This window comes from Coffea arabica, chromosome 4c (genome assembly GCF_036785885.1).
Source record: "Coffea arabica cultivar ET-39 chromosome 4c, Coffea Arabica ET-39 HiFi, whole genome shotgun sequence".
NCBI lineage: Eukaryota > Viridiplantae > Streptophyta > Magnoliopsida > Gentianales > Rubiaceae > Coffea > Coffea arabica.
The window spans coordinates 17,411,437-17,426,730 of NC_092316.1; the positions used below are offsets into that span (position 1 = coordinate 17,411,437).

A 15,294-nucleotide genomic window follows, 5' to 3' on the forward strand; every position below is an offset into this window, starting at 1 on the left:
TATAAAAATTTATTTTAGTGTTGAGGAACGGGACAGAGCAAGAGACGAGGTTCCCCATCCCATTTAAATGAGAGAAAAATTCCCCCATTCCTTGCTGCATCACTTTCTTACACGGACTTGTTTTCATTGCCATCCCTAATTGTCATCCTTACCATTACAGCAAATGAAATCCATGGTTGCATTTTGAGACTATCCTTTAAATGTAAGGGGGTCAAGTCCAATTTACCCTTGTTCTGATTATTTGTACCAGGTGGGTCTCTGATTGAAGTTGAAAATGCCCTGTCCACACAAAGTCATAATATGCAATCATTTTCCCTATAAATACTTGTTATCAGGTAATCAAAACAAAAAATTGATCCGGACACCCTTGTGTTGAAAAAAAAAAAAAAAAAAGAAGTAACCAAAACAAAGCAGTCCGACACTGAAAAGTTCCCAAGTGTCAAAGACTGCACACTCCAAAGTCCTAGCTAAGCAAGAAAGATCAAGAAAGTTGTCAATGGCCATCCCAGTTCCTAGCCGACTTCTGTTCATCGATGGTCAATGGAGAGAGCCCGTGAAGAAGAATCGCATCCCGATAATCAACCCCTCTACTGAAGCAATCATTGGTGAGCAACCCTTTTGACCACTGCCCCTTCTCTCTCTCTCTCTCTCTCTCTGAATCTGTGTTAGTTAATCATGAAAATTTTGTTGCAGGGGATATTCCGGCAGCTACGGCGGAAGATATAGACATTGCGGTGGAAGCTGCGAGGAGGGCGCTTATTAGGAATGGGGGAAAAGACTGGGCCGCTGCGTCTGGAGCACATCGCGCAAAATTTCTGCGTGCTATTGCGGCAAAGGTGAAGAACTTGATAGTTGTTAGTTCGTTTTGTTTGGATTGGAATGATGCGAAAGATTAATAAGTTCATCTGATCAGGCTTGGATCTTTCTTGCCTCAAATGAAATTGATTTTTGCTGCCATGTGCAGATAGATCTGTTGTTCTGTATCTGTTTGAGTGCGTAAAAGAGGAATTGTGATTGCCCTGAAGTTTGATGTTCTTCATATTTCAGATTAGTTAGAGCTTCTATAAAAATGGAAGTGCTGGAAGTTGCATGCTTAATAAATTTGCTTATATTTTTGGTAATCAGATAACTGAACGGAAGTCTGAACTAGCAAAGCTTGAAGCACTTGATTGTGGGAAGCCCCTGGAAGAAGCAGCCTGGGATATAGTAAGTTATGAATACCTAGAGAAACCTCTTTGCTGTTGTTTTTTTTTTTTTTTTTTTTTTTTTTTTATGAGTTGCTTATATGGTTATCCATGTCGTTTAGGATGATGTTGCCGGGTGCTTTGAGTACCATGCGGACCTTGCCGAAGCTTTAGATTCAAGGCAAAAGGCTCCTATTTCTCTTCCTGTGGAAACATTTAAGGGTTATCTGCTAATGGATCCCATTGGGGTAGTTGGGTTGATTACTCCATGGTATTGGCTACTTTTTTTTGTCTGTCTATCTCTCTGTCTGTCTCTCTCGTGTGGTTTTGCTAGCCTTTGGATATGATATTCTTCAAACCGGACTAATCTGAAAGAACTGCTTGTTAAGATGAAGTATTGTCAACAGATTTTTAAACTACTAGGATGGAATATATTATTTGGTAAACAGATGGCCTAGATAAAATTGGATTTGAGTGTGCATATCATTCATTGATGTCAAAGATTGTGTTCGGCAAGGTAAAACCTAGGCACTGTGTACTGTGTAAAAACCAAAAGGGTTAAGAATACTTGTGCTTGCGTCTTCAATATTTGAAAGCGATGAAAAGACCAAGTGGAAATGCCCACGCAAGTAGAGACATGTCTTACTCAATTTGAAACTCAAAGATAACTTGGATTTCAACCATAATCAATCCATCTTTTGTTTACTTAGTGGTATTTTTAAAATTTTCTGGGATCCGATAAAAAGATGTTGCTACTGATTATGTCTTTGGAATTCGCTTTTTTATCCTGGTCTAAACTTTGATTACGTCCACCCTGGCATTAGCTTCCAGAGGATTTATTTGTTCCAAAGAGCTCGGAACTCTGTAGAATTTGATTCTATCTTTGGTTCATGAAGGGGCAGTCGAGGAGTTCTGGGAAAGGGCAGAACTTGCCTTTGTTTCCTCTAGTCTGTGATGCTGAGAATCTTTGAAAAGGCTAAAGCTAAGAATTTGCTGCAGAAAGGAAATGCATCTTAGTTCAAGCTCATTTTGGAGTTGGAATATCATGTGCTAGACTCTTGTAGATTTGGACCAATGAATTCAATCTAAAAGTATTGAAATGGAATTATGAGCCTAGTTTGCTTGTGAGTTTGTTGAAAGCAAATCTTGAATGGTTTTTATTGGACTTTCTCATAGATTTTTGCCCTTTACTACCAGATTAGCTGTCTTTTTGGGCTTGTTGCAAGACAATTTAACCTCTAGTACAAAGCAATATGCAATAATTGATGGGCTGGGAATGAGTTTTTCTGGGCCATTATTGACTTAGTTGCAAATGTCGATTATGTTGGTGATTTTGAGTTTGAAACTGATGGTCTCCCTGGACTACATTATCCTGTCTGCTGAAGGAATTACCCCTTACTGATGGCTACATGGAAAGTTGCTCCTGCTCTGGCTGCTGGTTGTGCTGCAATTCTTAAGCCATCTGAATTAGCTTCTGTGTGAGTAACTCTCAATCTTCATTTCCTTTTGATTAGGAGAGTTGATGTTCTATGCATTACTTGACTATCCTGATATTACATCTTAGATCCTGCTTGGAGTTAGCTGATATCTGTATTGAGGTTGGTCTTCCACCTGGCATACTTAACATTGTCACTGGACTAGGGCCAGAAGCTGGTGCTCCTTTGGCATCTCATCCCCATGTTGACAAGGTTTAATCACTTGTCTTTTCATTATGGTTTATATGGAGACTGGTGCCTTTTATGACCTAGGGCTATTGAAATGATTGACCATTAGATAGCATTCACTGGAAGTAGTGCTACGGGGAGTAAAATAATGTCAGCTGCTGCTCCACTCGTTAAGGTTTGTTATTGCTGCAAGACATCAAAAGTCATTTGTAAAATAATGTCATTTGTGGTCAAATTGAAAGTTTTTGATATTAGTAGTAATTTTGTGTTTTCTTGGCAGCCTGTTTCACTTGAACTAGGTGGAAAAAGTCCAATAGTTGTGTTTGAGGATGTTGACCTGGACAAAGGTGTGTGTATTCTGATTACTACATGGCGTTAATTTCTGTGTTTCTCCATTCTAAAGCTATAGACTATATTTCTGCAGCATGAATGTATCATTAAAGGAAGTAAGAAGAAAATGAATTTTTATCTCGAGAAATCCGGTGTATAAAATGTTGGAAATTTTAAAGCTGCCATTTTATAACAATATAATTCTTGAATATGAATATTCAAATATGCTTCTTATCTACTTCATTTAAACAGCTGCTGAGTGGACATTGTTTGGTTGCTTTTGGACAAATGGCCAGATCTGTAGCGCAACATCTCGCCTTATAATCCATGTGAGTAGGAAAGCTGAATGCAAATTATGTTTGATATGGCTTTTCAATTTCATCGATATGCCTATATTAATTTGATGGCAATCACGATTCTGTCTCGCATGGTATATTGCTTTTAGGCAATGCATGTACATCAAATTTATAAGCTCTTTCAGTAAAGTTAAAAATGATTTAAACAGTAGCTTTTCTTGTCCTTTTTCCTCATTGTTTTCCTTCTGTTTCTACTTACACTGAATAGCTGTGTAAGTTTCATTGCCCTAGTGAACTTAATATGTTATAGGGTAAAAAAAAAAAAAAAACTCCCTGTGGTAAACCTAATACATAGAAAAGCCCCTCGTGATTTCAAAGCGTATAACATGACACCTCATACTTTGAACTAAATTGTAAAGGTGACGGAATCCGTTAAACTTAATGGAATCTAAAAAAAAATTTTATACCTAATTTTTAACAAATATACCTATTCTACCCTTTAACCCTTAATTCTCTCTACTCTAGAGAATAAAACAAATGATTTTTTTGAACTGCCTTTTGCTTAATTATATCAGGGCATTTTAGTCATTTTGTCAATTTCCGTTATGTTTAATGAATTCCGTCACCTTTACAATTTAGTTCAATGCATGAGGTGTCATGTTGTACGTTTTGAAACCACCGGGGGTTTTTTTGTTTTTTACCCTATGTTATATGCAAGTGTAATGTCTAAGCAAGTCTGAGATGCTAGGTGTTCAAGGAATCTCAAGTAAATGAAAATTTCCAGTTTGAGCTTCAGTTTGTAAACAAAGTGAAGAGCTTTCTTGGTTGAGATTTATCGCTAAATCACTTAGTTGGATCCCTAGTTATTCTGGTAAATGGGATGGGGACAATCTGTTCTGGCGCATGTAGTGCTAATCTCTAGCCATAATCTCTAAGCATGTGACAACAGGTATTTTGGGAGGAAAAACATCTAGTCACATATTATGAGTGACCAACTAGTATATATAGGAGTACAAAACTAACAAACTATTTACAAAAATACCCTTACTAATTTATTATCTACAGAAATACTTATATTTTCTTAACACTCTCCCTCAAGTTGGAGCATATATATCATAAGCACCCAACTTGTTACAAATATATCTCACACTAGAGCCCCCTAAACTCTTGGTAAACAAATCAGCCAATTGATCTACAGACGGTACATGAATTGTCTTAATAATTCTGTCAAGCAATTTCTCTCGAATGAAATGACAATCAACTTCAATATGTTTTGTCCTTTCATGAAACACTGGATTAGAAGCAATATGAACCGCCGCCTGATTATCACACACTAAATTCATAGGCTGATTATGCTCAAACCCAATTTCAAGTAACATGCTTTTCAACCAAACCAACTCACATACAGTGTGAGTCATAGCGCGGTATTCTGATTCTGCACTTGATTTGGAGACAACAGTTTGTTTTTTACTCTTCCATGACACTAAATTACCACTAACAAACACACAATATCCTGTGGTCGATCTTCGATCTGAGGCAGAACCAGCCCAATTTGCATCACTATATCCTTCAATATCAGTGTGTCCATGATTTTGATACAACAATCCTTTTTTAGGAGCATTCTTAAGATACCTGAGAATCCGTATAACAGCATCCCAATGACTAGTACGAGGGGTATCAAGAAATTGACCCACAACACTTATTGCAAAAAATGTCAGGTCTCGTTACAGTGAAATAATTTAATTTACCCACAAGTTTTCGATATTGTCTAGAATCATCTAGTAATGCACCTTGATCTCCTACTAATTTCATATTAGGATCCATTGGAGTATCCACAGGTTGGCAACCTAACATCCCAACTTCACTCAGCATATCGAGTACATATTTTCTTTGACATAAATAAATTTCATATTTAGACCGAGTTACCTCAATACCCAGAAAATACTGTAGATGACCTAAATCATTTGTCTGAAAGCTTGCTTACAGATTGGATTTAAGTTTCTAGATCCCCACAACATCATCACCTGTAATCACAATATCATCCACATAAACAACTAATAAAATTTTACCAACATTAGAGTGCCGATAAAATACAGAGTGATCTACTCCACATCTTGTCAGATCGAACTCCATGACAACACTACTAAATCGATCAAACCAAGTCCTTGGAGACCGTTTCAATCCATATAAGGATTTTTTCATACGACAAACCAACCGTGAATTCTTCCTCTGAACAACAAATTCAGGAGGTTGTTCCATATATACCTCTTCTTCCAAATCTCCATGCAGAAATGTATTTTTCACATCCAACTGATGCAATGGCCAATTATAAGTTACTGCTAAAGAGATAAGAAGACGAACAGAGGTAATCTTTACAACAGGAGATAATGTTTCTAAGTAGTCAATTCCATACATCTGAGTAAATCCCTTAGCTACAAAACGAGCCTTCAATCTATCAATAGAATCATTAGGTTGCACTTTTATAGTGTACACCCATTTACAACCAACACCCGACTTACCAGAAGGAAGAGGGATAAGATACCAAGTACCATTTTTCTCCAAAGTAGACATCTCTTCTTGCATAGCTAATCTCCAACCAGGATGATTAAGAGCATGGGTAATAGACTTAGGAATGGAGACAGAATTAAGGGAAGCAACAAAAGAAGAATATGACATAGAGAGACGAGAATAAGAAACAAAATTAGAAATAGGATGAGAAGTGCAATGCCTCTTACCTTTGCGTAAAGCAATAGGAAGATCTAACTCTGAGGAGAGCGTCATATCTGGATTTGAAGATTGTGAGTTAATTGGTGAAGTGCGTGGCATATCAGGAACTTTCTCAACCATGGAACGACGAGAATAAACTTGAAGATTAGGACGAGATAATCGACCTAGTGAATCTCGTGGACTAGATAACTCAGGTAATAAAGAAGAAGTGACTGGTAAAACAGGAGAGAAAAAAGAGGGACACTGGTCTAACTCACAAGGCATACCGTGTTTCATAAAATATGGAGTAGATTCAAAGTAAGTAACATCAGCACAAATAAAAGATCGATTTAAAATTGTACTGTAACATCTGTACCCCCTTTGCGCTTGTGCGTATCCTAAGAAAATACACTTAATAGCACGAGGAAGTAATTTATCCATCTCAGGAGCAAGCTGAAGAACAAAGCACACACATCCAAAAATGCGAGGAGGTAATTTAAACACAGGTTCATGAGAAAAAAGAATGGAGTGAAGTAATTGACCTCCAAGAATATTAGATGGCATGCGATTAATTAAATAACATGCAGTTAGAACTGCATCACTCCAAAATTGTTTGGGCACATTCATGTGCAACAAAAGTGTTCGAGCAACCTCGATTAAATGTCCAATTTTTTCTTTCAGTAACTCCATTCTGTTGTGGAGTGTGAGGACTAATGAATAATCCCAAACTTAGTCAAAAAGGTATTAGATGGAGTGGAAAAATATTCCTTCACATTATCACTGTGAAGTATATGTACAGGCACACCAAATTGATTCTTTATTTCTGTAACAAATGCACAAAAAATGAAATATAGATCTGAACGATTTTTCATTAAATAAAGTCATATAACTCTGGAAAAATCATCAACAAGGATTACAAAATATTTAAAATCTAACTTTGAAGTGACTCGACTAGAACCCCAAACATCAGAATGAACTAACAAAAAGGATTCAGAAACCTGTTTATTGACTCTAGGAGCAAAAGAAACACGATGATACTTTCCTAACTGACAAGGCTCACATTCTAACGAAGACAACTGACTCAAAGTAGGAACCAACTTTTTCAAATTTTGTAGAGACGGATGACCCAAACGATAGTGAATTTCAAGAGGAGAAACAGTAGCAGGACACGCAATCGGACCATCGGAGTTGAGAAAATAAAGACCATTATGCTCATGCCCTCCACCAATCGTCCTCTTTGTCTTCAAATCCTGAATGACAACAGAATCAGGAGAAAAAGTAACTGAACACTGTAGAGATTTAGTGAGCTTATTAACAGACATTAGATTAAAAGGCAAACTGGGTACGTAAAGAACAGAAGACAGCGGAAGAGATGGATTAATTTTTACAGTGCCTAGTCCTTTAACTTTAGTGGTAGATCCATCAGCTAAAGTAACATGAGGAAAGGAAGTAGACTCTTGAAAGTTAGAAAAATTTTTAGAGGTACCTGACATATAATCAATAGCTCCGGAGTCAATAATTCATGAGTCATTACCTTTTTGTGCTAAAGAAGCAGAGGGAAGAGATGCGTGATTTGTAACTTGGTATTGTAGGAATTTAACATAATCTTCTTCGGATATGGTAATAGTCTTTTGGGACCCTTGTGCTGAAGAACTTGATTCAACTTGGTCAGTGATAACCGTATTAGCAAACCGAGGAGGTTTTCCAACTAAATCCTGACAAGTATCACGATTGTGATTCTTCAAACCACAATGAGTGCATTCACGGGTGCCTCGACCTCCACGACCTCCTCTACTTCTGACATTTTTTGATAAATTTTCAACCATAGCGAATAGCACTTCAAACCAAAGAAAGGGTCAAAACTCGAGACGAACCGTGCGTCGTGAACAGTAACGGCGTGAACAGTGTCACGATGAAACAGTGCAGCGTGAACAGTACTTTTGCTAGATGTTTAACTCTAACCCTAGGACTTTAGCTCTGGTACCATGACAACAGGTATTTTGGGAGGAAAAAACATCTAGTCACATATTATGAGTGACTAACTAGTGTTTATAGGAGTACAAAACTAACAAATTATTTACAAAAATACCCTTATTAATTTATTATCTACAGGAATACTTATATTCTCTTAACAGCATGTAATGCAAGGCCAAAAGAGAAACTACTATTTTCACCTGAATGACATTCTTAGTATCTATGATTCCATTAACTGGAGTATGTCTAAGACTACAATGTGCTATGGTGTCTCAAACCTGTCTGACCTTCCTCATCTTTTGCTTCCATCGCAAAATTCACAAGAATTCTGCTGATTTGCCGCCATGTTGAGCACCCATAATGTGTTGGAGTAGTCATTGTTATCTAGGAAGTAGTAACTGGGACGGTAATTTTCCAACCTAGCAGCTCTGATCACGGGATGAACTGAAGGTTCTTACTTTCACTAGCGTTAAGAGCATGTCTTTGAGAATTTGTGTAGTATGAAGTGGTGAAAGAAATGGTAGTATGTCTTCATGTGTATGGCTTCAGCATCTGTTTCTGCACTTTTCTCGTATACTTTTATTTGCTGCATCTCCTGAAGGTGTAGTGACCTGTAAATAATGATTATCTGCAAAATATCAAGCTAAGAATTTATAATTTATTTGCCAAGTGATTATCTTAATTTTTTGCTCACTTGGCCAAGGTCTTATGGTGTCATTTTTGCATCTTCAAATGAAGTTGTCATCTTCCTTGAGGACACACACTGTTCTCATAGCAAAAACCATTACTGCCTATTGTTTGTAGCTCAGCGACAACTTTATTTGAGGACTGCTACCCTGATACTGCATAATTCCTATGCATATTGAGAGAATTTTATATAGGATCTCCTATTATTTCACTTTGGCATGATTATTAAACAAGATGTGGGAAGGTAATAGTTTGAGCAAAATCATATACGGCCCGTAGAAGGTAAAGGTGCAAAGCTACCTAGACTGCAAGAGGCCAGTCAGGAGCCAAAGTGCAAACCGAAAGGCAAGCTGAGGGCACGTTATATGAATAATGATGGCCTAGAGTGATGTAAGAATAACACAATCAATCACCCAATTAACAAAATGAAAGTATATTAAATAAGATTCAAGCAAAAAACGTTGCAATTAGTGTGTTAAGGTTCAAAATAAAATTATGATGCCCTAATATATAGGTATGCCTAGTGAAACAGAAATAATAACTAGTATAGCCAGCAAAAATAAAGTTTTATTCAAGTCTTAAAGATTCATACACTATTGATCTTCTAATCATCTCATCAACTAAGTCTACCACACCCAAATCTGTTTCTCATCTGCTAGTACAAGTGCAGTAGATCAAATTGCAATTTGCATTTCCTTTGTTCCAAGTTGCTACTGCCCTTGCATTTGGATGGCACTGGGATTGGGATTGGTGTAGAAAATTAACAGGAAACTTAGCTAGCAGCACAAAGCATAGTTATTAAACCCAACCCGGGAAGGAACCCGGCGAAGGAGGTGGGTCAACGGGGTTACTGGTTGAACCGGTGGGTGAGTGGTTGAACCGGTGGGTCACTACATATATTTAAATATTATATTTCATAATTATTTATATAAGATATATGATATAAATTGTAATAAATAATGTCATAACAAAAGCTCATTTAATTTAATTTGTTATAAAATAATTAATTCATATAAGAATCAATCAAATATAAAGTTATTTATTAATATACCAAATTTCAAGTGTAAAATTTTATCTATATTTAGTGTAATTATCTAGCTTATTTATGAATTTTAAGTGTAAAAATTTATTAAAAATAATATTTGTCTTTAAATGAATTATGTAATATGTTATTTTTGGAATCCATTTTATAACTTATAGAGTTTGGAGGGTAATAAATTTTTATTAAAAGATTCCAAATAAATTTGTTTTAGAGAAAAAAAGATAGAATTGAAAAAACATTTATATATCATACTAAAGCTACTATATCAACATATTTGGAAGTGGTTTGGTGGTAAGCAAGCGGTAGTGTGAGGGCAAAGGTCGGAAGTTCGAGTCCCAACAATAGCAATATAATTTTTCCACAAAATCCGGTTAGTGACAAAACCGGCCAAAACCGGCCGGGTTTCCGGTTTAACCCGGTTCGACCGCCGGGCCGTTGACTAAGTCAACGGTCTCTGTGCACAAACGATCTGATTCCAAACCCGGCCCGGTCCAATGACCGGTCCACCCGGTTTGACCGGTTCGACTGCCGGGCCGGGCCGGGTTTAATAACTATGGCACAAAGTACTAGGATTATGAAGAGTATAAAAATACAAAAATTTTAAGGAAATTAGCTTCTAGGCTGTATGAGAGCCCAAGTTAGCTAATACTACAACTTTAAGTTCTGGCTGCAGTTCCTTATTTGGTAGTTATAGGGCTCCAAATGCACTGTTGCCTAAAGTGTCAAAGGACCAAAATGCTTTTAGTGAGGCGCATGCCTAGCACATCTGTGCCAGCTACAAAAAAAAAAAAATCTAAAACTACTACACTTGTTGAGAGAGCATAACCAATACATACTAAACAACAAAAATCTGAAATCTATGCTTTTGCATTAGAAATCTTAATGATAGCTAATTTCTCTGACTCCACTAGCTTTAGCATAATCATCCCATGTTGAGTCATTATCCTCAATTTGCCAAGAAGGGGGAAAATTGAGGCAAAAATAATTTGAACATGGGGCTAGTAAGGTAGAGCAACATGAGAATGACTGCCATAGTTTAGGTAAAAGAGTGAGGATCATTAACCAAAAGAATGAAGAAGACAGGAGAAGAAGGCCAAAATCCAGGTGGAGAGAGACCGAGAGAATTAGATAGTGTGTGTATGTGAGAGAGAGAGAGAGAGGTGTCAGAATGGTTGTGTTTCCAGGTTCAGGAAAAGAAGGCCAAAATCCAGGTTCAGGAGAATTAGATAGTGTGTGTGTATGTGAGAGAGAGCGAGAGGTGTCAGAATGGTTGTGTTTCCAGGTTTAGCATTCCTTTTGTAACATTTTCCACATCTTCTAGTATTACAATGTGTCAAAATTGTTGTGTTTCATTAGGGGCTAGCAATGTGTTTGTGTACTGCCGTTTGTTTTCGTGATAATTGGTACAATAAGTTTGACTGGCTTTGTACTTTTAGTTTCTGAATCAACTATCTTTTATTGAGTTCTGAATGTAACCTTGAATGTTTCAGGAAAACATTGCAAGAGAATTTTTGGACAAGCTTGTGGCATGGTGCCGAAACATCAAAATCTCAGACCCCTTAGAGGATGGTTGTAGGCTTGGCCCTGTAGTAAGCAGTGGACAGGTAAGAAAGCTGGTTGTTTAACTGCTCTAGCTGTTGCAATTGAAAAAGACACTTTATTTCTTGTTTTCTATAAACATACAAGGGCTTCTGAATGGATCCAAGTGAGGCCGTTTGGGGTTGGGGTTGCTTTCACTTAAGAAGGGCTTCCAGACAAATTGTATTAATGTAGAGCTTTTGCTAACAGGAACTTCTATCACAAGCTCAATTGGTGCTTTTGAGATGGGTTTCCATCTCAAAGATCAAAAATGATGCTGGACTTTTTTAATCATAAATGTAGAACTGAATAAGGATAGAAGTACATTTGAAAAATTCAAACCATGTACTGTAAAACAGAGAAAGTACTTGTGCAAGTTGCTTCCAAACAACAAATTTAAGTACTTCCTTTGAAACATGAAGAGAGGTGCTTTGTGATAAGGCATCACTAATCCCAAATGAGGCCTGAGAGTTATATGCTTCTACTGTGAAAACACAGCAGAAGTTTTAACTTCAGTGCTTTTGGTTTGACTGGGTCAAAACTGAAAGTAACAGAGATTCTTACACAAGTGTCATAATGGCTTGTGTTTCTTCTTCTTCTTCTTCTTCTAAATATTTATGAGTAAACTGATGAATGTTAGATAGATTGTTGTCTGAGATATTTCAATTGAAATTAGTTCAAAGTGGACTATTAATTTTCTAAGTGCTAATGCACTTATTTTAGTATATCATCTCTTTCCACTACCTTTTAAAAAATCTATGACCTCTTTTTTGTTTAGTGAAAAAGATCTATGATCTCCCACTCAATTATCGAAACCGTATGTACAGACCCTAAAATAGAATCCTGATATGATTATATTCCTCATTCTTGCTTCATCTCTAACCTGCTTACTTGTATATACACTCTTTGATCTAATCTGTTAGTGTATCTAAACATAATATCCTTCCACTTAAATGATGGGCTTGCTTTACTCTGAGTAATTCTTATGCATCATATCATATGTTAAATGGATCTGAATATATTTACATGCATATCTTTCCAATATTTAAAACCTATTAGGAATGGACCTTGACGAGCTCTCTGTTTGAATTATTGTAAGGCTAGGACTGCTGTAAGCGAAACTAATTAGGGAAGGTTTTGTATTGTAGAGCTATCATGAGTTCTATTGAATCCCTCACTGTTTAGCATTTGTGCCATGTGAATTAATGGCTTTAAATTACACTTGCTGGAAGCCATTTTTACATTTGCAATTGGGTTTTCCATATTGACATTCACGTCTGAAACTGAGGAATTCTTGAGATTTCTAGTCAAAATATTTATAGGACATATTTAATTAGGAAAGTTGTGTAGAATAGAGCATGCAAAATGAGGGTATCAGTTATGAGTAGCTTCCAAACACAACTGGATATCTTCTGGGTTGTAAACTTGAAAACAGGCCAGTTTTCTTCTAACCACAGATCTTCAGTGTTGAAGTCAAACAAATGGAGGAGCAAAACTAATATTATCATCACCCTAGAAAAGTTTCTTAAACATTATAGTGAGCTTTCTGTTATTGTTTAGGAAATTTTGAGAAATTAAATTTGCAAACTAGATGACCATGGTTTTGCTTACTATTCTTTTGTACTCATCTGTCATTTTAAATGGATGTTATCATTATAAGCTTTTCTGAATATTGTTTCCGTACAATGTTGCGGACATGGATATTGAGAGTTGATTTATTCTTTCATCTGGTTGACATTTCAGTATGAGAAAGTAATGAGTTTCATATCAACTGCTAAGAGTGAAGGAGCAACAATTTTATGTGGCGGGAAACGTCCAGAGGTAATCTACCTACTTGTATGCAACTGGTCTATTAACACTTGCTCAAGAAGACTAATTTGTTTTACAGAATTTAGAAAAAGGTTTCTTTGTCAAACCAACCATCATCACGGATGTAAAAACATCTATGCAAATCTGGAGAGAAGAAGTATTTGGACCTGTTTTGTGTGTCAAGACATTTGCAACAGAAGAGGAAGCCATTGAATTAGCAAATGACACCCAGTGAGTTACTTCTTCATTTCTCTTAATTATTGTGCATCATGAGACCTGTGTGCATAATAGGGATTAATGTGGTTCGTTTTCTTTAACAACTTTTCACAGTTATGGTTTGGCTGCGGCTGTGCTATCTGAAGATTTGGAAAGATGTGAGCGCTTGACAAAGGTGAGAAACTCAACTCTAATGGGATTACTATTTAGCAGGAGAGTGGTTTACCAAAATTGGAGAAGACTTATGGTTTAATTGTGTTGGCTTCTTGGATTTGGCAGGCTTTTCAGTGTGGGATTGTTTGGGTAAACTGTTCTCAGCCATGCTTCTGTCAAGCTCCTTGGGGTGGTAAAAAACGTAGTGGTTTTGGTCGTGAATTAGGGGAAAGGTAACCTTCTTGATTCTGTAGGAGCTTTGGAAACATGTTAGATATTTATTTCATTTTCTATATTGTGGAACAAGACAAATTCATTTTAAATCAATTGTTCAATGATATCTGGCTTGTTAGGGGACAAAATATACTGAGGTATTACCCTACTCGAGTGTTGTGACCCTCGTATTCAGCTCGTTTGGAGAGTAAACAGCAAGCTGATATGGATATGACATGATACTACGATGAAAATTTTAAATTTTTGGCACCTTGCATCTCAATCTTTTTACAATGATATTATTTGTCTTGCTTGTCTTTTTCTTTGTAAGAAATTTTGTGGCACTCTGGTGGTTGTTAGTTCCATTTTACTTTTAACAGCAAGAAAGAATGAAACTTTTTACAGAATTTGACATGATATCTGGCTTGTAAATTTCTTCTTGGGAATCATCCCATGATCAAAAAGGTTAAAGGTTCTTAGTTAATGACTTTCACATCTTAGAGCATTTATGGGTTTGCTTGGATCAAATCTTAAAATCTATCATTCCTTTCAGGGGACTCGACAACTACTTGAATGTGAAGCAGGTGACACAGTATGTTTCCAGTGATCCATGGGGTTGGTACAAGTCTCCTTCCAAGCTATAAAGTTCTTTTGTGATTGTACTACTTCAAGGAGCAAGGGAAAAATGCCATTTGGAATATCTGGAGCAAGGGACACAAGGCATTAGAATGCCGGGTACCGTATAAATCATGATTACCTCACTGGACTCTTACTTGTTTGTATTGTGGTTAAAACATTCTCTAAAATGTAAGATTGGCAACAAGTCGAAGCAGGACAGTGAAAAAATATTTATCGGAATAAAATTTGCTGGTTGGAAGTAGCGCCTGTTTGGTAGCAAATCTTTGAACCCCATTTCGGCAAACTGTTGCTTATTGACATGTATCTCTTTATTTATCTGCTTCCATATCGCTCTTTACACCCAGATGCATTGCAGTACCTTGTGCATGAGACTAGGGACAATCGAGGAGAAGGGGAGGATCTTAAGTTTCATGTGCTTTCGTTGAAGTTTACTGTCCACTCAGTGTTAGATTCTGTTATAGTTATAAAATTTAGGATTAACATTTTATGCACTAATAGTTCTAACTTTTTTGGTACATTGTCAGTGTATAATTTTTTTTACACTAGAAGATTTAGATCATGTTATAACATAAATCTAAGTTTGAACTTCAAATCATGCATATGTGACATATATCCAAGACTATTAGTTTAAAAAAAAATCACTACACTGATGCATAAAAAGTTATCCTAAAATTTATGAGTGCATTTTTTAAGATTGATAGTGATGCGAGTAGATAGATTTTAGCAACTGAAAAGAGAATGTAAATATTGTAGATAGATCAGAAGCATAGACTGTCTGATACGGTTGCCACTTATAAACGGTC

The 15,294-nt window shown here is 36.5% G+C and overlaps 1 protein-coding gene across 1 annotated transcript; it reads left to right on the top strand.

The window, feature by feature from the left end:
• Nucleotides 1–366: 366 nt before the first annotated feature.
• On the top strand, nucleotides 367–14,751 carry LOC113739965 (aminoaldehyde dehydrogenase 2, peroxisomal-like). The gene is made up of 15 exons (XM_027267410.2): nucleotides 367–605; nucleotides 694–836; nucleotides 1,126–1,206; nucleotides 1,307–1,455; nucleotides 2,570–2,662; nucleotides 2,749–2,872; nucleotides 2,958–3,023; nucleotides 3,129–3,195; nucleotides 3,431–3,507; nucleotides 11,374–11,487; nucleotides 13,205–13,282; nucleotides 13,350–13,501; nucleotides 13,601–13,661; nucleotides 13,766–13,872; nucleotides 14,406–14,751. The coding sequence occupies exons 1-15, from the start codon at nucleotides 497–499 to the stop codon at nucleotides 14,494–14,496; spliced, it is 1,512 nt and encodes a 503-aa protein (XP_027123211.1). The 5' UTR covers nucleotides 367–496; the 3' UTR covers nucleotides 14,497–14,751.
• The last annotated feature ends 543 nt before the right edge of the window (nucleotides 14,752–15,294 follow it).

Excerpts from the sequence above, each read along its gene's own strand:
- LOC113739965 (XM_027267410.2), top strand. The coding sequence starts at position 497 with ATGGCCATCCCAGTTCCTAGCCGACTTCTGTTCATCGATGGTCAATGG. Across the intron at positions 837-1,125 it reads TGCGTGCTATTGCGGCAAAG|ATAACTGAACGGAAGTCTGA; the intron begins GTGAAGAACTTG and ends TTTGGTAATCAG. Across the intron at positions 1,456-2,569 it reads GTTGGGTTGATTACTCCATG|GAATTACCCCTTACTGATGG; the intron begins GTATTGGCTACT and ends TGTCTGCTGAAG.